Genomic DNA, 16,437 nt, shown 5'->3' with positions numbered 1-16,437 from the left:
ACAGATGTACATTGGGACAGATGTACACCGGGACAGATGTACACCGACCTCGCTGCCCCTCGGCCAGGGCACTCCAAACTCCGGCTCAGTGGCCGGCTTGCCCTCTCCTCCAGGCCGGTAAGAGCTTTATTTCCCTCCGCATCACCGCTGAGCTCAGAAAACAGTAGTAATATCTTATTTTTATCAGAGGTTGGCCTGTCGTGGCCACCGCCAATCATTATCGGAGGGGGTATCAGGCACCTTGGCACCCCTGAGGTACTGCTGTGGAGCGCAGGCTTTGGGGCCGTTTGCGGCGTAACCGCTGACAGAAACCGAGCGTTTTATTACTGGAAAAGGCAGAAAAATGGTGTTTTCGCTCGCCGGTTTCGCCTGTGGGGAGAGGACGGAGAGAGCAAACACCCTGTGTGCGCCCAGCCGCGGCTCCGCTGCCCGGCTGTGGGGAAGGGAGGGTGGTGGCTGTGCGAGAGGTGTAGAGGTTTCGCGCTGGCCGGACCCGGAGCTCTGGGCGCTGAGCAGCGGGGCAGGACGCCGGCACGGCACGGCACGGCACGGGGCCATGGCGGCGGACCGGCCCCGCCACCCTCACCGCCTCCCTCCCCCGGGCGGGGCGAGGCGGGGCCGCGTCAGCTGACACAGCCGGGCGCGGGGGCGCCGCCGCGCTGACTGCGGTTGTCGTCCGCCGCCGGCGCCGCTGTTTGGGCACGTTGGTGCATGGCGGGCTCTCGGGGGCACCCCCGTGTGGTGGCGCGGAGCGGGGGAAGGCGGAGGGGGGATATCGCTGGGGTTTGGGCCCTGATTTGGGTCAATAACACCCGGTTTTGACCCAAATCTCAGTGTCGGTTCCATTTTGGGCAGCGCAAAGGTGGACTGGTGGATTTGTGCTGATTGCCCTGTCAGTACATGCGGGCTCCTGAGCGCCGGGTCCACAGCAGCGGCCGCTCCTCGAGTGCCCTGTCACCCGCCTTTCGTCTCCTCAGAATGGCGCTTGCAGGCTCCAGCTGCCTCTTCTGAGGGTCCGCCCTGCGCTGGGTGATGATCTGTGGCACAAGTAGCATAAATATGGTGTTAATGGTGATTAATTTGGTACTGCTGCATAGTATCGTGACAGCAGAATGGGCCCTTTCTGTAGTTGGTGGTTTCTGGGGGAGCAGGTAGAGGAGCTCATCCGGGGGACCCGAAAAAGGGGGAAGGGATGGGAACTGTGGATGGGGACGCCCGGGGTCCACTGTGGTGGCCTCAGAGCGGCAATGAAGCAAGGAGAAGGAGATAGCGGGGTAGTAAAGAAGCATTTACGAACCAAGAGTGAGGGTTGAAGAGGGTTTGGTGCCAGTTGTCCCACACTTTGGGTTTAGTGGGAATGTGTGAGTGTATCCCCAGTGGGAAAGAACATCAGAATGGGGCTTGGAGCAAGCTGCTCTAGTGGAAGGTGTCCCTGCTCATGGCAGGGGGTTGGAACTGGATGAGCTTTAAGGTCCCTTCCAACCGAAACCATTCCATGATTCCTTGATGATTTTTGCCGCTTTTCATCTAAACCTGTCCCCGCTGGCAGCAGTGCTGATCCCAGCCCTGCTGCTTTCCTGTGGGATCACAGGGATGGTTTGGGGCCTTTGAGCCCAGCACAGGAGTTCCAACTGGAGGCACTAATCCCCGCTTACACTCACTAGGAGCAAAATTGGAGCATTCTGATTCTGGGGGGGGGGTTTTGTGTTTAAAAATTAACAGAAGGGAGAAAATTAACAAGGGAGAAAAGCCTTAGACAAGCCACAGAAAATAGTGAAACACCAGAAGAGTAAATGCTTTGGGATGCCAGCGAGGGTGTCAAATGCAGGTAATGTTCCAACTTGTGGAAGCTTAATGAAAACACAAAAGCGGCCGCATTATGTCCTAAAAGCAGTTGGGAGTTTTCGGGTGCGACGAGCGAACGAAGCGGGACTCCCCCATGCCCGCTTGCGCCCGCCCCGCTCTTATTCTGTCTCCGGTGCCTGCGTAGAACCAAGAGATCGAGCCCGCGGAGAAGAAGGAGGAGGAGGAGGCGGTGGCTGCCGCTCCCCGCCCTGAGGGCGGGCGGGTAGCGCGGGCGCGCGCGGGCGGCGCGGTCGGGCATGCGCGCGGCGGTGGCGCGCGCGCGCCTCAGCGCCTCAGTGGAGGGGTCGCCCGCGGAGCAGCCGCCATATGCCGCGGCGGGCCGCGCTTCCATCGCCAACCTGGGCGTCGCGGAGCGGCGGTGCCCCTCCGGCCTCCTCCCCGCGGCGGGCGCGGACGTAGCGCTTCAATGGGAAGTTCTCACTTACTAAACAAGGGCTTGCCTCTAGGTAACCGATCTCGCGGCGCGGCGGCCTGGTCGCGGCGATGGGGATGGGAATGGGGAAGGGGAGTGGGGGGATGTAAGGCGGCGATCGGCCCCCGCCGCTACCGGCAGCAGTGGTAGGAGCAGCAGCGCTGGGCTTTGTGTGCCCGGCCCCAGCGGGAGCGGGGCTCCCCTGACGGCCGCATCGCCGGCGCAACTTTGCCCTGCGAGCTGCTGGCGGTCGCTGGGGTGTTTGAATAAAAGCATAAAGAGGAATAAAAATTAGAGGCGAAGAGGGGGGGCGCAGCCCTGCGACTGGAATTCGGCTTCAAGGATAATTCCTCCTTAAATAAAAAAGTGAAACGGCGCTAAAACTGCATCAAGAATGTGAATTTAGGGGTTTTTCACCACCCCGGTCCCGTTCGCTCTTGGGCTGAGCGGTGCCCTGGCTTTTAGCTGTAGAGAAATGCTGGTAAAGTGCCACGGAGAGAGAAAAAAAGCAGTGTTAATATTTCAATAAACAGGAAGTTTAAAAGCGGCGTCTTATTGCTGTAAAAAGTGCTTAAGGCCTGGCTGTTGAAATGATTTTGCTAAATCTGCGAACGGATTATGTATCAGAGAGGTAAGGCTCTCGTGAATTTGGTTTTATGTTCTTTCTTTCCTTTTCCTTTTCTTTTTCCTTTCTTTTAAGCGTGTGCTAGCAAATGCGTTTGTGGATTGCTGCTGGTTTTTAAGGTAACATGAATAATATGCATGGGGTGATGTTACACATATGCCTCCAGAGTCGCTTAGTGTAAATTGTCATGTTAATCCGAAGGTGCTTATTTTTTTTTTGTTCCCCCAGACACAAGGAGACAGAATGTCGATTGTGTTTATAAACATGATCATTTGTAAGCAAATGATACCAAGAAGAAGGCTGCAAAGCAGAGAATAAGCCTGTTTGCCGTGTAGATACGAGTCAGGCTGCTCTGCTGCTTTGTTTTTCTCTAAAATAATTAAATTCCAAAGTCAGGATTTCAGTCATAGTGCCTATCTGGGCAGAATAATGGCAGAAAACACTGTTATTGGGAGTGTTGTTTTAAGATTTCACTTGTTGTAACTTAATTTAACAATTTAATATCCCTTTATATTTTAATAACTGTTGTCCTTATCAGGAACAATGTTTGCTTTTGGGCCATGACGGAGCACCTAAAGATAATCATCCCTTTAGCCTCGTTGAAAATAATGAGGCCTAATAAACTGAAGTGAATGTCTACTTCTTTTCCCAGCAAATTAAAATTAACTATCATATTTGCCATGCACATATGTGTTTCAAGAGCAGTGCATTGATTCCTTGTCCTGGGTCTTAGGAGATGTAAATGTTCTTATTTAGCATTCGAGCCCCTTGGCAAGTAGCATGATGCCCTTATTAAAATATTTGAAACCTCGTTATTGTGTCCCACTAGCAGGGGAACAAGAAAATACGACGAAAAATGAAATATATTGAAATAATTTCTGCTGCAGATTGAAAGCCCATTGAGTAATGCTTGAAAAATCTATATATTTTATACATCAAAAGGGTTAAAATGCTCATTATAAAGTAGACCATGCTAGTACAAAGATAATTGTCCAGTGCATCTCTTTGTTCTGTGTTCTTATCTCTTTTATCTATTTTTAGCCGTGTATTGGTGAAGCAGGCATGTAAAATTAGCAGTCCGAACTGCTAACTTTAGTATCTTTTATAACGTTGCTTTTTATCGACCCCCAAAGGCAGCAGGATTTCAATATTGGGATTCCTTAACGTTTGTCAAATAATACCCTCTTTGGTTTATTATGCAAACCATCCTGAGAGTAAGCCAGGGACAAGTTACTGTGTCCATTTGTAATTCACTAGTGTTTCTCAAACCAAAATGAAACAAACAACCCTCTGCCCCCAACCTGCCCTGATTTTCCAATCTGAACAAGAAATAGATGTTTATGGGGTGTCTGTGATTCATAAACCAATGAGCAAAAATGAGAAGGTTCAAGTGTTTCTTCATTTTTGTTGTTAATATGAAATAATATTTGGGATGTGAATGGAGTTTCTCTGCATTCGTTTGATGGCATTGAGGACATGAATTGGTGCAGTCAGTAGTGTGTTCTCTGTCCTTCTATGAACATCCCCTAACTCCCCAAATTAACGTAGATCCTCTAGTCATCAAGGGATATGTTACTTGCCAGTTCAGTAATGAAATAAAATAGTAAAAATCCCAAGATTTGCTATAGTCGTGCTCAGTAGAAGGGTTTAGTCAATGAAACTGCTATTTTGAAATGAAACTACTACAGTCACTTCTGTGAATTTTTCAGTTCAGTTGTCACAGTTAAGGAGTAGCAGGCGCAGGCAGTTTTTGAGCACAAGTATACTACATGTAATAACCTCCTCATCGTAAATATTGTACATGCTCTGATCCTTTATCATCATATGGAGTTCCTGATAGCATGACAAAACAAATTACAAGTGCCCCTACATTTGTCAGTTTGGTTAGCTCTTGACTTGTCCTTCTGCATAATAAAGATAAATAGCACCTGCCCTTTGTTAAAAATGTGTGATGATGCTTCAATTTACTAATCTCTCTGTTTCTAAGAGTTATTGTTTTATTTACAATGTAAACAGGCAGAGCAGTACTTGGCCAAAAGTATGATGCCAGAGATTAGCATTGGGCTGGATGCTGCGAAGTGTTATCATACAGATGCAGCAGTGCCCTCGCCAACGTGTTGAAACATAAAGTCAGTCCCACTGTATCATAAGAACATCTGCTATGGATTGGTGGCTAGGCTGGGTAGTCCCTTCTGGGGAGAAAACTGACATTATCCGAGAATAGTAGTTCACATAAACACCATAAGAATGGAGTTAAAGAAAAAAAAAAAAAAAGCCTATTTTACAAGAAAACAGTTTGAGCAGCAAATAAGTGTGCGGAAAGGCACAGATTTAAATGACTCCTAAGTAAAGACGCCGAGAAGCAACATAATCTTTAATTTGTTAATTAATACATGTGAAATACAACCCTCGAAACCATGCAAATATTGTGGACTGCAATTGCTTGTTGCCATTTTGTCTTTCCTAACCTGCCATGCCTTTCTAATAACTATGTTTCTCGAGGCTTATCTGCAGGGGTTGGCTACTTGTATGTTAGAGACCTGCCTTTAAGAGTGGTATTTAGGTTTTCGCCTCCCAGGCCAGCTGGGAACATTGATGAGGTGATACTCTCCAGCATGTGTCAAGCTTTCAAATCCCATAGCAGTTGGCAGTATATAGCAACACAGCAGCCTCATCTGAGGCTCCCTAACCTTCTGGCCCCATAATTATTTATTTAGTGAGAGAGTAGAGATGGAGTTACACTTTTAATACATGTCCTAAAATTTAAGGTGAGGGTAAAAGTTGTAGTACATGGCCCTTTAGCCTTAGTTCCTCTGCCACACATGCTTTCTCACTCCCAGACAGCATAACAGTGGATTTACAGTTTGGGAAGGCAGAAGTTCCCAGCTGTGTTTTTTGGGTCTCTTTTCTCCTCTACTGCCTTGAGAGGAGAGATGATGATTCATTTATATCAGTGTATTGATCAGGAAAAGATAGCGAACATGCATTGCAGATAAATCTAAAATTAACATTTCCTGCTGCAATACAACCCTTTGCTCCTTCACCAGTATTCATCTGGAAGGTCTGGGAGAAGTGTAGCAGCGCTTCCGGTTGTGGTGGGCGTTTCAGAATCTCTGAGCTGTGGTTATGATAGGATCTTTTCCAATGCACAGTAATCCTCAGCCCATCTTCCCAAGTGATTAATGTGCTCAGAAGTGTTTTGGGAATCTGGCAGCATCAAAGTGTTGGCCGGCTGAAACTGATGTATGCCCTTATGCAATGGTATTGCGGGAAGGGGGTAGGGGGTTAAGTGTCTCAAATGGTTTATGATGTGAAAAAGGGTGCTGGGAGTCCCTGGAGTAGACTTTTTTTAGGTGCTTGTGGGGCGTCATCGTTTGATGTTCAGCCTTGGTTTGATGGTTGAAATGAGTAGAAACCTTCACATTGGTTTTGAACCTGACCTGCCCCGTTCCTTGAATGTGAGGAAGTCCCTGGGCTTGTCTAATGTGTGCCGCTTCGTAGCTGCTGTCTGTGTCCTCCCAGCTGGGGACAGGGAGTATCTGGAGCACAAAGTGTCTCAGCCGCACCCTCAGGCTCTCCCTGCTAGCAGCGCCGGAGCTGCTTGGTTGGCAGAGGCACAGTGACGCAAAGCCAGGCCTTCACCTCTTTGGTGCTGCAAAAGTAATGAAATAATAATGGGGAAAAAAGTTAACATGGTAAAATTCCAAATAAAAAAGAAATCACTCAAAAGAAACCTCTCCTGAAAAATACCTGTGTATTAGATGAATAGGTTAATTATTTTTTGATGTGCAAAACATAACGTGCTTGTGTTTGCTATAGCAGAGCAAGAATTTAATTTTTGAGGAAGATGATTATAAATTAACTTCTCTTTTATGAAATATTTTTGTTATTTTATCTCAGACATATCATCTTTCCTGTATCATTATTTCATTTACTGATTACCCAGTTTGTCTCTAATCAACATAATTGAAAATTGTTTGATTTTTTTTTTTCCCCTCCTTTGAATTAAACATTGCTAATGCTACAGCGTATTTCATGTTGGTATTTATGTATATAAGGAAGAAGTTCTTTACTGTGAGGATGGTGAGGCACTGGAACAGGCTGCTCAGAGAAGTGGTAAATGCTCCATCGCTGGCATTGTTCAAGGCCAGGTTGGCCAGACCCTCGGGCGACATGGTCTAGGGTGAGGTGTCTCTGCCCATGGCAGGGGGGTTGGAACTGGATGACCCAAGCCATTCTGTGATTGATTTATTTTGGATGTTGCTCATCTCTGCTTTCTTGTCTTTCATTACACCTGCTTTTCTCAAGGGGCCTTTCGGGACCTTCCTTGCAGTGTAACTGCCAGGGTAGTCAGCCAGGAGGGAGTCTCCATGGGGCTGGGGACAGTTGCTCAGAGTAATCCCAGAGTTGAGGTTTCAACAGAAAGCTTTGATTTCTGGTACACACAAAGCCTTTGTAGCTTTGGTATGAAATCACGAGCTAATGTGATTATATAATTTTGCTTTACATGAGGTATTTTAAGGCTTATTGTGATAGTTCTATTTACAGGTCAGTGGCTGTCCCTTATCTGCGCCCAAATCACTTCCAGGGAGTTGTGTCACCACCAGCAGAGTTACATAAGTCTGCAGTGAAGGTTGCTCATACTTTCTGATGCTGTGTGTGTGTCAGCACCCACCAGGTTGCTCCTCTTCTCCTTTTAGTCTTTCTAGTGGAGCTTTGATGCCAACTCACAAAAAAAAGAAGGAAGCAGAGAAACACTTCTTACTTGAGTCACAATTCCAGATTCCTTATGTGGATGTGCACTAATGGTCTTCCCAAACAGCCCTTAGGATATTTTTTTTGATAAATTCCATCTTCTGCTGTTGTACATGGATACACCGTGTGGTAAGAGTGGTGAGAGGCCCGTCCCAGCGGGGTGTGCTTGGAGCTTTGTCATGCAGAACATGACAAGAGCATAACTGTTTTGCTGCCTTTTAAAGCTGGCATTGCTTTTGCCACCTTCTGTGCTTGGTTGACACATGACCTTCAGAAGCGAGAAATGTCTGTAGTTGGGAAACCACCACAGGCAGCACAGTGCTCTGCACATCTACCTAAACATGTCTGGGCTTGTGCCAAAGGATGAAGAGATGTCCTGCTTATCCATGTTGGACAGTGTTGTAGTTTAACCCCAGCTGGCAACTAACCGCAGGTCAAAGTAGATAGTGGTTAAGGAAACGTGAGTTCTAGAGGCCACGAAAAGAGTGGTCCTGCTTTATGTTGTGCCATGTCAGAGCCTCTGAAAGTCATGCTGACTGCGGTTGCTGCTGCCATGTGGCAGGTTGTTCCTCTCTCCCAAATATGATCAATAGGAATTAGCCCATGGCTGCTGTCTGATGGCAGCAGGAATGGCAAATCGAATGCTTCCAAATCTCTTCCTGCAGCGTTCCCATCCAGCTGTATTTCTTCCCTATGGAGGAGCATGCACTGAGTGCCATAAAGCTCTGTACCTGTCCAAGCAGAGGATGGCAGTGTGCTGTCCTGAATGATGCTCGGCCAGCGCAGTGCTGACTCGGAGCTCAGAAGAAAGCCAGGAGAGAAGCAGCACTGCAGGGTGTTCTCATCATCTACTACACGTACATTTTTTTTCACTCTGTGGAATGTCATTGTAGCCCCTGGGTGAGTCAGAACTTGGGAGAATGAGCCAGAAAGGAGCTACATGAGCTAGATGAGTGCTCTCCAGTTGGATTGGGCTGATCTGCAGGAGGATTTGCAGGAAGGGGGTGTTGCCGGAGGCAGCTGTTAGTCATACCTGCAGCCAGGGAGAGGTGCTGGTAGGGGCTGACATATAGCAATGACTTTGCTGTTAGTGCAGATCCCAATATCTTTAAATTATAACTTAAGAATTTGTGTTGGCTTCTGTGGGATTTTCACCTGAATATGGGCTTTTCAGAATTAGCTCCCTGTTTTCAGCCAAACTATCCAAAATGACAGTTGCTTCTTGCGTATTTGCAGCACGGCACTCTCAATCCCACACAGAAAATATATGGCTTAGCAGGAACAATGATGTGGAGCACTTCATCAGAATTCCCAGATGAGTCAAATTTCATTAGGTGGTTGCAGCCAGTTTGTCTCTTGCTGAGTACGTAGCTTTAGTCTTTGCAGAGTCATGCAGGACAAAAGTGTTTCGCAGAGATAACCACAAGCCAGTTTCCAAACTCTTCAACTGATACTTAAATATTTCTTCTCTTTAATGTGTTGTACCAGATATGTTAAACTGTTTATTTTCAACCAGATAATGAGCGTTTTCACATTTGTGGTCTACCAACCATCTTAATGTGTGTCTAGTGCTTCACTGAACAGTATTAATGTGTATCACAACCTTTCTCATGTTGTTGATTTTCCCGTCTGTATAATCAGCGTTGCTGAGAAGTGATCTTCAGTAATTCCGCATTGTGTGTGTATGTTGCCATGCTGACTGGAACTGGCTAGCTAAGTCTTTATCTTAATTTCTTGACTAAGAAAGGTTATAAAAATACCAACCAGAGCCACTGCAGCATTTTAGGTATTTTTTTGCATCCTCTTCAGACTCTCTCCTGTGTCCTAAATGTCTGCCTCTGCTAGTTGTGCTCCTTTCCTAGACTGCCTTGTGCCAGGATTATTGTCTTTCATTTCTCCTACCAGCTTTTGCTGTTAAAGTCTTCATTTTGTTTGGTTTGTATTAGCTTTCAGGATCCTTTAAGATACAAGTAATATCAATTTTCAGTACCTCTATAAACAAGTTACTCGCACCTAGAGGGCTTACTGCCTTCACCCTCAATCAGGACCTGTAGTTAATACCGCAGTTGCTTTATTCCTTGGTTCTGTCATGTTTCCGTTGATTTTTCAGCTCTTGCGAGACTGTCAAAGCCTATCTGACTCATGTTGAATGTGCAGGTAGTTCTTAATGTGAATATTTCTCTTGTTCTCCTGAAGTGGCTTCCTGCATCTGTTCAACTTGAGATTCGTGGTCAGCAGTTTAGCCACCAAAGCAGTACTCCTTTGTGAACTTTGAACGTAGCACAACCAGGCAGCAGACTTTTTCTTTACTTTTACAGGCAAAAGCACCATCCAAGAGCCTAACCTTTTATCTGCATGGAGCTGGATGTATTTTAGCCACGCCAGTCTAGATAAAAAGAATGTCTTGCATTTTTTAAAAGCTTGTGGGAGGAGGCTCACAATAGAGGCTCCATTGTACTGTTGGTACTGAGCGTACAGGAAATCACAAATTAGCTATGACGAGAGTATTGCAGGGGAGTTTTAAGTTTACTTAATTCCCATAGTATTGTATGGTTTGGAAAGGGTTTCACAATACATTGCCTTTTGGGTTTGGTTGTGTATGTTGTTTGTATTTGGCTGTCCTCTGTTGGAGGCTTTTTCTTGCCATGTCTTTGTTCAAAAGGTCTCATGTTTTGAATCCTGGAATCCAGATGACTTTCCTTCTTACTGTAAATACAGAGGCATACAAATGCACTTGGTATTTATCTTGTGACCACCCTGCAGCCATCCAAAGTTTAAATCTAGCATGTATTCAGCAGTGAGAACTATCTCCTTGGAGCAAGCTATAAAAAAAAAAAGGATTTTAAGTAGGAATTTGGAGAACAGTAAGCTTCAGGCACAGCTTTTCCTTTCCTAACAGATTTTGATCCTTCAGGATGTCAAGTTACTCAGCTTCCAGTTGATACGGAGGGGAGTTGGAGTGGGCTCACAAATCCATGGGATCCTGGCTGCATCCTGCATCCTAAGCCCAAGCTATTACAGGATCAACCTTTTGTTAAAATATTGTCCAAAGATTGGCTTGGCTCAGTACCTGCAGTGGAGGAACAAGTTCTGTCACTCAGTTGAAAGAACTGGGATTATGAGGACTCTCCAAAATCATGAATCTTACTTTCTTAGTCCTGGGAATAAAGGGCAGAACAGTATGTTGCATTGAGTTGGTAATTTTGAACCTTGAAGTACTGTGAATTTTAACTTTGCATTTGTTTTCGTGACTTTGCTGGCGTCTTCCCTCTGGACTTGTTTCTAAGCCTGTTAAATTCTGCAGCATTGTGGCATTCTTTAAAAAAATACATTAAAAAAACCTAATCTGTTAACAAATACAGAAATAGAAAATGTACTCTTCTACCCACAAAGAGGCAAAGGGGGAATGTGGGGAAACCCCAACAAATCTCCCCGCTAAAAAAACCCAGCAAGAAATTGAAATGAAAGTTTGGGTGGGGGTGTGTTTGTGTTTGGCTGTCCTGAGGGTACTGTCTTAAAGAAATGGTAGCTATTGAAATGCCCTAAAGATTTGTTGGCGGGAGGTGGGGTTTTTTTGGCGGGAGGGGAGATAGAGGAAAAAATGCTGTCAAAAATCGTCTCATTCTCTCAGAGATTTTCAAAGAGAATTTGTAAAAATTAGTTTTCATTTTACAAGACTAATTCTAAAAAGAATATTAAACTGTGCCTATTATAAATAGTAAATAGTAAGTAACTTGTCTGTTAATTCTAAGATTTCTTTGATCACAGAAGTGCCCAGTGAAAGAAGCAGTCCATGAATAAGCCATATGATACCTGGGAAACTGCTCACATTTAATTAAGGACAATTTTAAATCGAGTTAGTTCAGCTAGTGCAGGCCTGTTTGAGCTCCTGTTGAAGTATAAACTAGGCTTATTTCACATTTGCATTAAGATAATTAGGAATCAACAAACCCAAATCAAAATAAGGGTACTTTGCTGTGACTTTATATTGGGCATTTGTGTTCTAGTTTACAGACTAGAGCATAAATGCAATTTTCTTGTGTGGGATTCGTGCTTCTATAAAGGGAACTTCTCTAAACACCTGTTAGGAAATGAATATCCTACATGAGAACTGAATCACCTTCTTGAAGTTCTTTTGTTTTACTCTTTTAGTTATACAAGACATTTCTCATTCCTAAAAATCTTAGATAAGTACTGAAGTGGTGCAGAGCTTACCTTCAGGATAAACTTGGTCTAATTATTGACAGGAGAATTGGAAGAAAGAGGGGAGCTGAGACAGCAGTGCTGGCACACATCTGAAGTGATAGTGGAATTGCAGATGACCTTGGTAGTCTTCTTACACTTGTAGATATCCTCAGGAGTAACATGGGATAATTCACTTCATTTTCATGTGCCCTGACCCACCTTGCATTCAGTGCTGGTGAGCTTACCTGGGGAAGAACCTTGGGATCTGTTGGAAAGTGCACTACATTAGAGTGGGATTCTCTTGTTAATGGTGCTCTGAGTAGGTGCTTGGCAGAGTCTGTGTCTTGTATCACAGGGAAATGGTTTGAGAGACAGTGTGCTTTCCATTGTGAACTGAATTAAGGTAAATGCACTCAATAAAAGGACTACCTGTGCCCTGATTGAACACAGCACTGTACAAAACATTCTGCTGTGATTCAAGGGCTTCCTTTTCTTCAAATTAGAAATGTACTTTTCACCATTTAAGCTCTTCAAATAGCAAAAAAACCAAAAAACCCACCCTACTCCTGTATATCTGAATCAGGAAGTTGTATTTCAGGAATTAGCTTGACAGGACATGCATGAAAACAAACCAGCAAAATACTGGGAAGTGATGAGGCTGCAGCTCCATGTGCAGTGCACTGAAATACGGGGATGTTGTGCCCTGAGTGCTCTTGCTCCTGCTGAGACATGAAGGATTGGAGCAGAGGCATGATTGCGAGTTATTTTTACTTAACAGTTGAACTTTGGAAGAGGAGAAATAAGGGATAATTTCTTTCAGTTTGAGTTTGCACATTGTACAACTATTAAAAACTTCAAGATGACTGTTAAGTAAAGACAGCTACTTGAAGTGCCAGATGGAAAAGAGCAAGAAAAATGCCTTCTGCTTAAAACAGAAAGGGGATTTTTGCTCATTTTGTATTGGGGTCTTCTCCAGTCCACACAGTTGTGTGCTTGGCTTCTGTTTAGTATCTTTGTCAATGATATGGACAAAGGGATCAAGTGTACCCTCAGTAAGTTTGCAGATAACACCAGGTTGGGCAGGAGTGTTGATCTGATGAGGGATAGGAAGGCCCTGCAGGGCAATCTGGACATGTTGGACCGATGGGCTGAGGCTAACTGTTTGAGGTTTAGCAAGACAAAGTGCCAGCACTTTGGGCTACAACAGCCCCATGCAATGCTCCAGGCTTGGGGAAGAGTGGCTGGAAAGCTGCTGGTGGAAAAGAACCTGGTGGTCGTGATTGACAGGGCTGAACATGAGCATCTTGTGCCCAGGCAGCCAAGGCCAACAGCATCCTGTGTCACATCAGAAATAGTGTAGCCAGCAGGGCCAGGGCAGTGATCATCCCCCTGCAGTGGGCACTGATGAGGCTGCATCTCTAATCCTGTGTTCAGTTTTGGATGCCTCGCTATAAGAATGACATTGAGGTGCTGGAGAGGGGCCAGAGAAGGGCCGTGGAGCTGTGAAGGGTGTCAAAGTGTGCACAAGTGTGATGAGGAATGGCTGAGGGAGATGGGGGTGTTTAGTCCGGAGAAGAGAAGGCTCAGAGGGGACCTTATTGCTCTCTAGAACTACCTGAAAAGAGGTTATAGCAAGGTGGGGGTCAGTCTCTTCTCTCAAATAATGAGTAATAGGACAAGAGGAAATGGCCTCAAGTTGTGCCAGGGGAGGTTTAGGTTGGATATTAGGAACAAGTTTCTTCCCTAAAAGGGTTGTCAAGCACTGGAACAGGCTGAATAGGCAGTGGTTGAGTCACTGTCCCTAGAGGTATTTAAAACACTTGTAGATGTGATGCTCAGGGATATAGTTTAGTGGTGGACTTGACAGTGCGGGGTTAACAGTTGGAGTTGGTGATCTGAAAGGTCTTTTCCAATCTAAACCATTCTCTGATTTCATGATTCTTCTGTGCTGCTGTTTCCATCATGGGACCCATTCAGGTATTAGATATAGAGCAAGATGGGTTTCTCCTGTGTTAATGGTATGACAGAATGCAGGCTTCAGACAACATTTATCACATGTACCATGTCTGCATCACAGCGTCGGGCTGCATTGCTGAACTTGGGCCTACACTTTCCTTCCTACTCACAGTAAGTGCTCTCACGGGCACTGCAGACATTTCTGCTTTTCTGGAAATGCACTGGCTTTTTCAAGCTGTCACAGTTTGTGAGATATGATACTGGCTGTTTGGTTTGGATGCAAGACTCCTCCTTGATTCATTCCTTTGCAGAGCAGTCGGTCATCTTATTCATCTTATTACATCCATTTTATGTGGAATGTAGTTCAAGGCCAGTGTTAGTTTATAGATAACTTGGAATAATGGGAAAATGTGAAAAATGTGGAGTATTCTTCAGTTGGCTAAAATTTTAAAAGGGTGTTTTTTCCTGCCGGCATCTGGAAGTCAGCCAGGTGAAAGTTAACATTCCCACAATACCTTTTCTGTGGAATAATGGGCAAGTTCAGGGCAGCATTCTTTCTTTCATTTATGTAAACAGGGTGTGCTGGCCAAGGCTATGGGAGAAGTGCTGCTGAATATGAAATTGTTGCTGTTTGCTCTCCCAGTTGTTGCTCTCTTCAGAATGATTTATTTATTTGTTTATTGTTCTCCTGTTTAAATAACATGGATCTTCTACTCTGTTCCCATTTAGGATCTTGCCCAAGGCAGCATTGTACGAGAAATCATTGTGCTCTACAGATGATTTCGTAAATGGTAGTGAAGAGGTTTAGCAAGTACAGAACTACCCAAAGCTTCCAAAAAGTAGAAAGGTGTTTGTAGAACAGCAGAGTCCCATTGACAATAGATGAAAAGAGGTGGAGGGCTGAGAAGCTGAACTGACCTTTCATCTCTGTTAGCTTTGCAAGCCCTGGTCCTTCCAAAACGTAGCAGGGATAAATTGTCAGGGAAGCACGGAGCCGGGTGTGCAGGCGCTGTCTGCTCTGTAGCTGGCTGACAGCTTTCGGTTGCTGCTGCTCTGAGTAGGGGTGATTTTGATATTATTAAAGATTGATAGGAATTTATTAAAATACATTTTTCCCTGTCAGAATTCATATGTTTGTACTTTCAGAGTTGCAGAACAGTTTACGTACCACAAAGGTTACGGAAAAGTACATAACTGCACATAGAGTTTTATTGACTAGGAATATTCATTGTATTTTAAGTGTATGTGTAGTTTTTCTTTATATTGATCTTTTTTGAGGATCCTAACCAGGAATTTAATGTGTGCTGCCTCAGAATAATAGTTTATACAATGAAGAACTCTGCAGAAACTATGGCCTCTCTACCCAGATGATTTACTCTTTTCAGCTTCTACATAAACTGCAGTAATGCTGCCTCAGTGAGCTCTGGAAAACCTCAAGTAAAGGCTGGGGAAAGGTAGTCAGAAACACACGGAATTTCTGAGATGCTAAATGTTTACAGCACCCATCACATCTAAAAAGTCAATTCTTAGCAAATTTGAATTGACAGAGGAAGAAAGTGGGGTGAAACCCATAATCTTTCATGCTATCCGATTGAGCTGGAATGTGGCCATCTAAGTATCCCTTTCATCCACTGGGGTCACTGAGGTCTCTACAGAGACTGAAGGTTCATTTACTAGAACCTAAAAATCATTTAATGTAAACTTTGCATTTTTCCATGCACTGTGTAGACCCATTGTCCCTTAGTCCGTGTGTTTGCATAAGTATGAAGTCAGTAGGATGGGTACAAGCACTTGTAATTTTCTGTTTGTGCACAATGCAGCAAAACAGTAAAATCCAAATGCTCTAAAATGCATTAATAGTGGGATTTCCAACTTCCAGTTCTGAGACCATAATTTTTCATCTGTTTTAAGCCTCTAATGACTTTTACTATGTTTTCTAAACAGAACTAAATAGGAAGAAAGGCACTGTTGCTTACTTGATAAACTAAAGACATGTTAAGAAGCAGAAATCTGTTGTCCTGTCTTCAGTTTGTATTAATTTAGAACACAGGTTTTATGGACCTTTTAGTTGGAGGTTATTTATTTCTCTAGGTTATAAAGAACAAATATTTCAACTGGTGATTTTATTGCATGTAAATGTCAGTATCTTGGAACTGGCTATATTTAGATCTGTAGCATTCTTTTCTGTTCAACATTTCTAAGCTCCCTTGCTTGAAATAAGTCTTTGGTTTTTCCACATACAGATGCATACATGTGTGGACCGTATATGCCATGATCTTGTGTATGAACTTCTGATTTTGTTGCTGTAGTACAGAATGGGGTGGCATCTCTTCATCAGTTGTGGAGTTGCTCATACATATACAAGCTGTTAATTACCTCAGATCTCTACATGCACAGGGTTATGTGAGCTGCTTCTATGCAGGTACATACCTGCTCATTCCTCATGCCTTGCTTTGCAAGCAGCTCTGCTGGCTGATGGCAGAACCCCACAACAACCCAGTGTGAACGAGGAACAAAGCGAGACCTTCTTAGATAAAGTCACATAATAAAACCCTAATGAAAGATGTGCCCTGAATAGTAACTTGTGCTTTCAGTTCTGCCAACTGTGAAACCTCCCTAAGAATTGCTACTGTTGTCG

At 44.5% G+C, this 16,437-nt stretch overlaps 1 protein-coding gene across 4 annotated transcripts in view; it reads left to right on the top strand.

Moving 5' to 3' along the window:
* Positions 1-2,090: 2,090 nt before the first annotated feature.
* Positions 2,091-16,437, top strand: part of CTBP1 (C-terminal binding protein 1) — a 69,924-nt gene continuing 55,577 nt past the window's right edge. For 3 of the 4 annotated variants that reach the window (XM_080638855.1, XM_080638854.1, XM_080638856.1), the window contains exon 1: positions 2,091-2,312. In XM_080638855.1, the coding sequence (XP_080494981.1) occupies positions 2,273-2,312 (40 nt within the window). In that variant the 5' untranslated portion in view covers positions 2,091-2,272. Of the gene's footprint in view, positions 2,313-2,414; positions 2,910-16,437 lie in introns of those variants that run through there. The other variant, XM_080638857.1, reaches the window with a different exon arrangement.

Source organism: Psittacula echo (assembly GCF_963264785.1).
Source record: "Psittacula echo genome assembly, chromosome: 1".
Lineage (NCBI taxonomy): Eukaryota > Metazoa > Chordata > Aves > Psittaciformes > Psittacidae > Psittacula > Psittacula echo.
The sequence above is the reverse complement of the archived record's forward strand: the minus strand, read 5'-3'. Positions and strand labels throughout refer to the sequence as shown.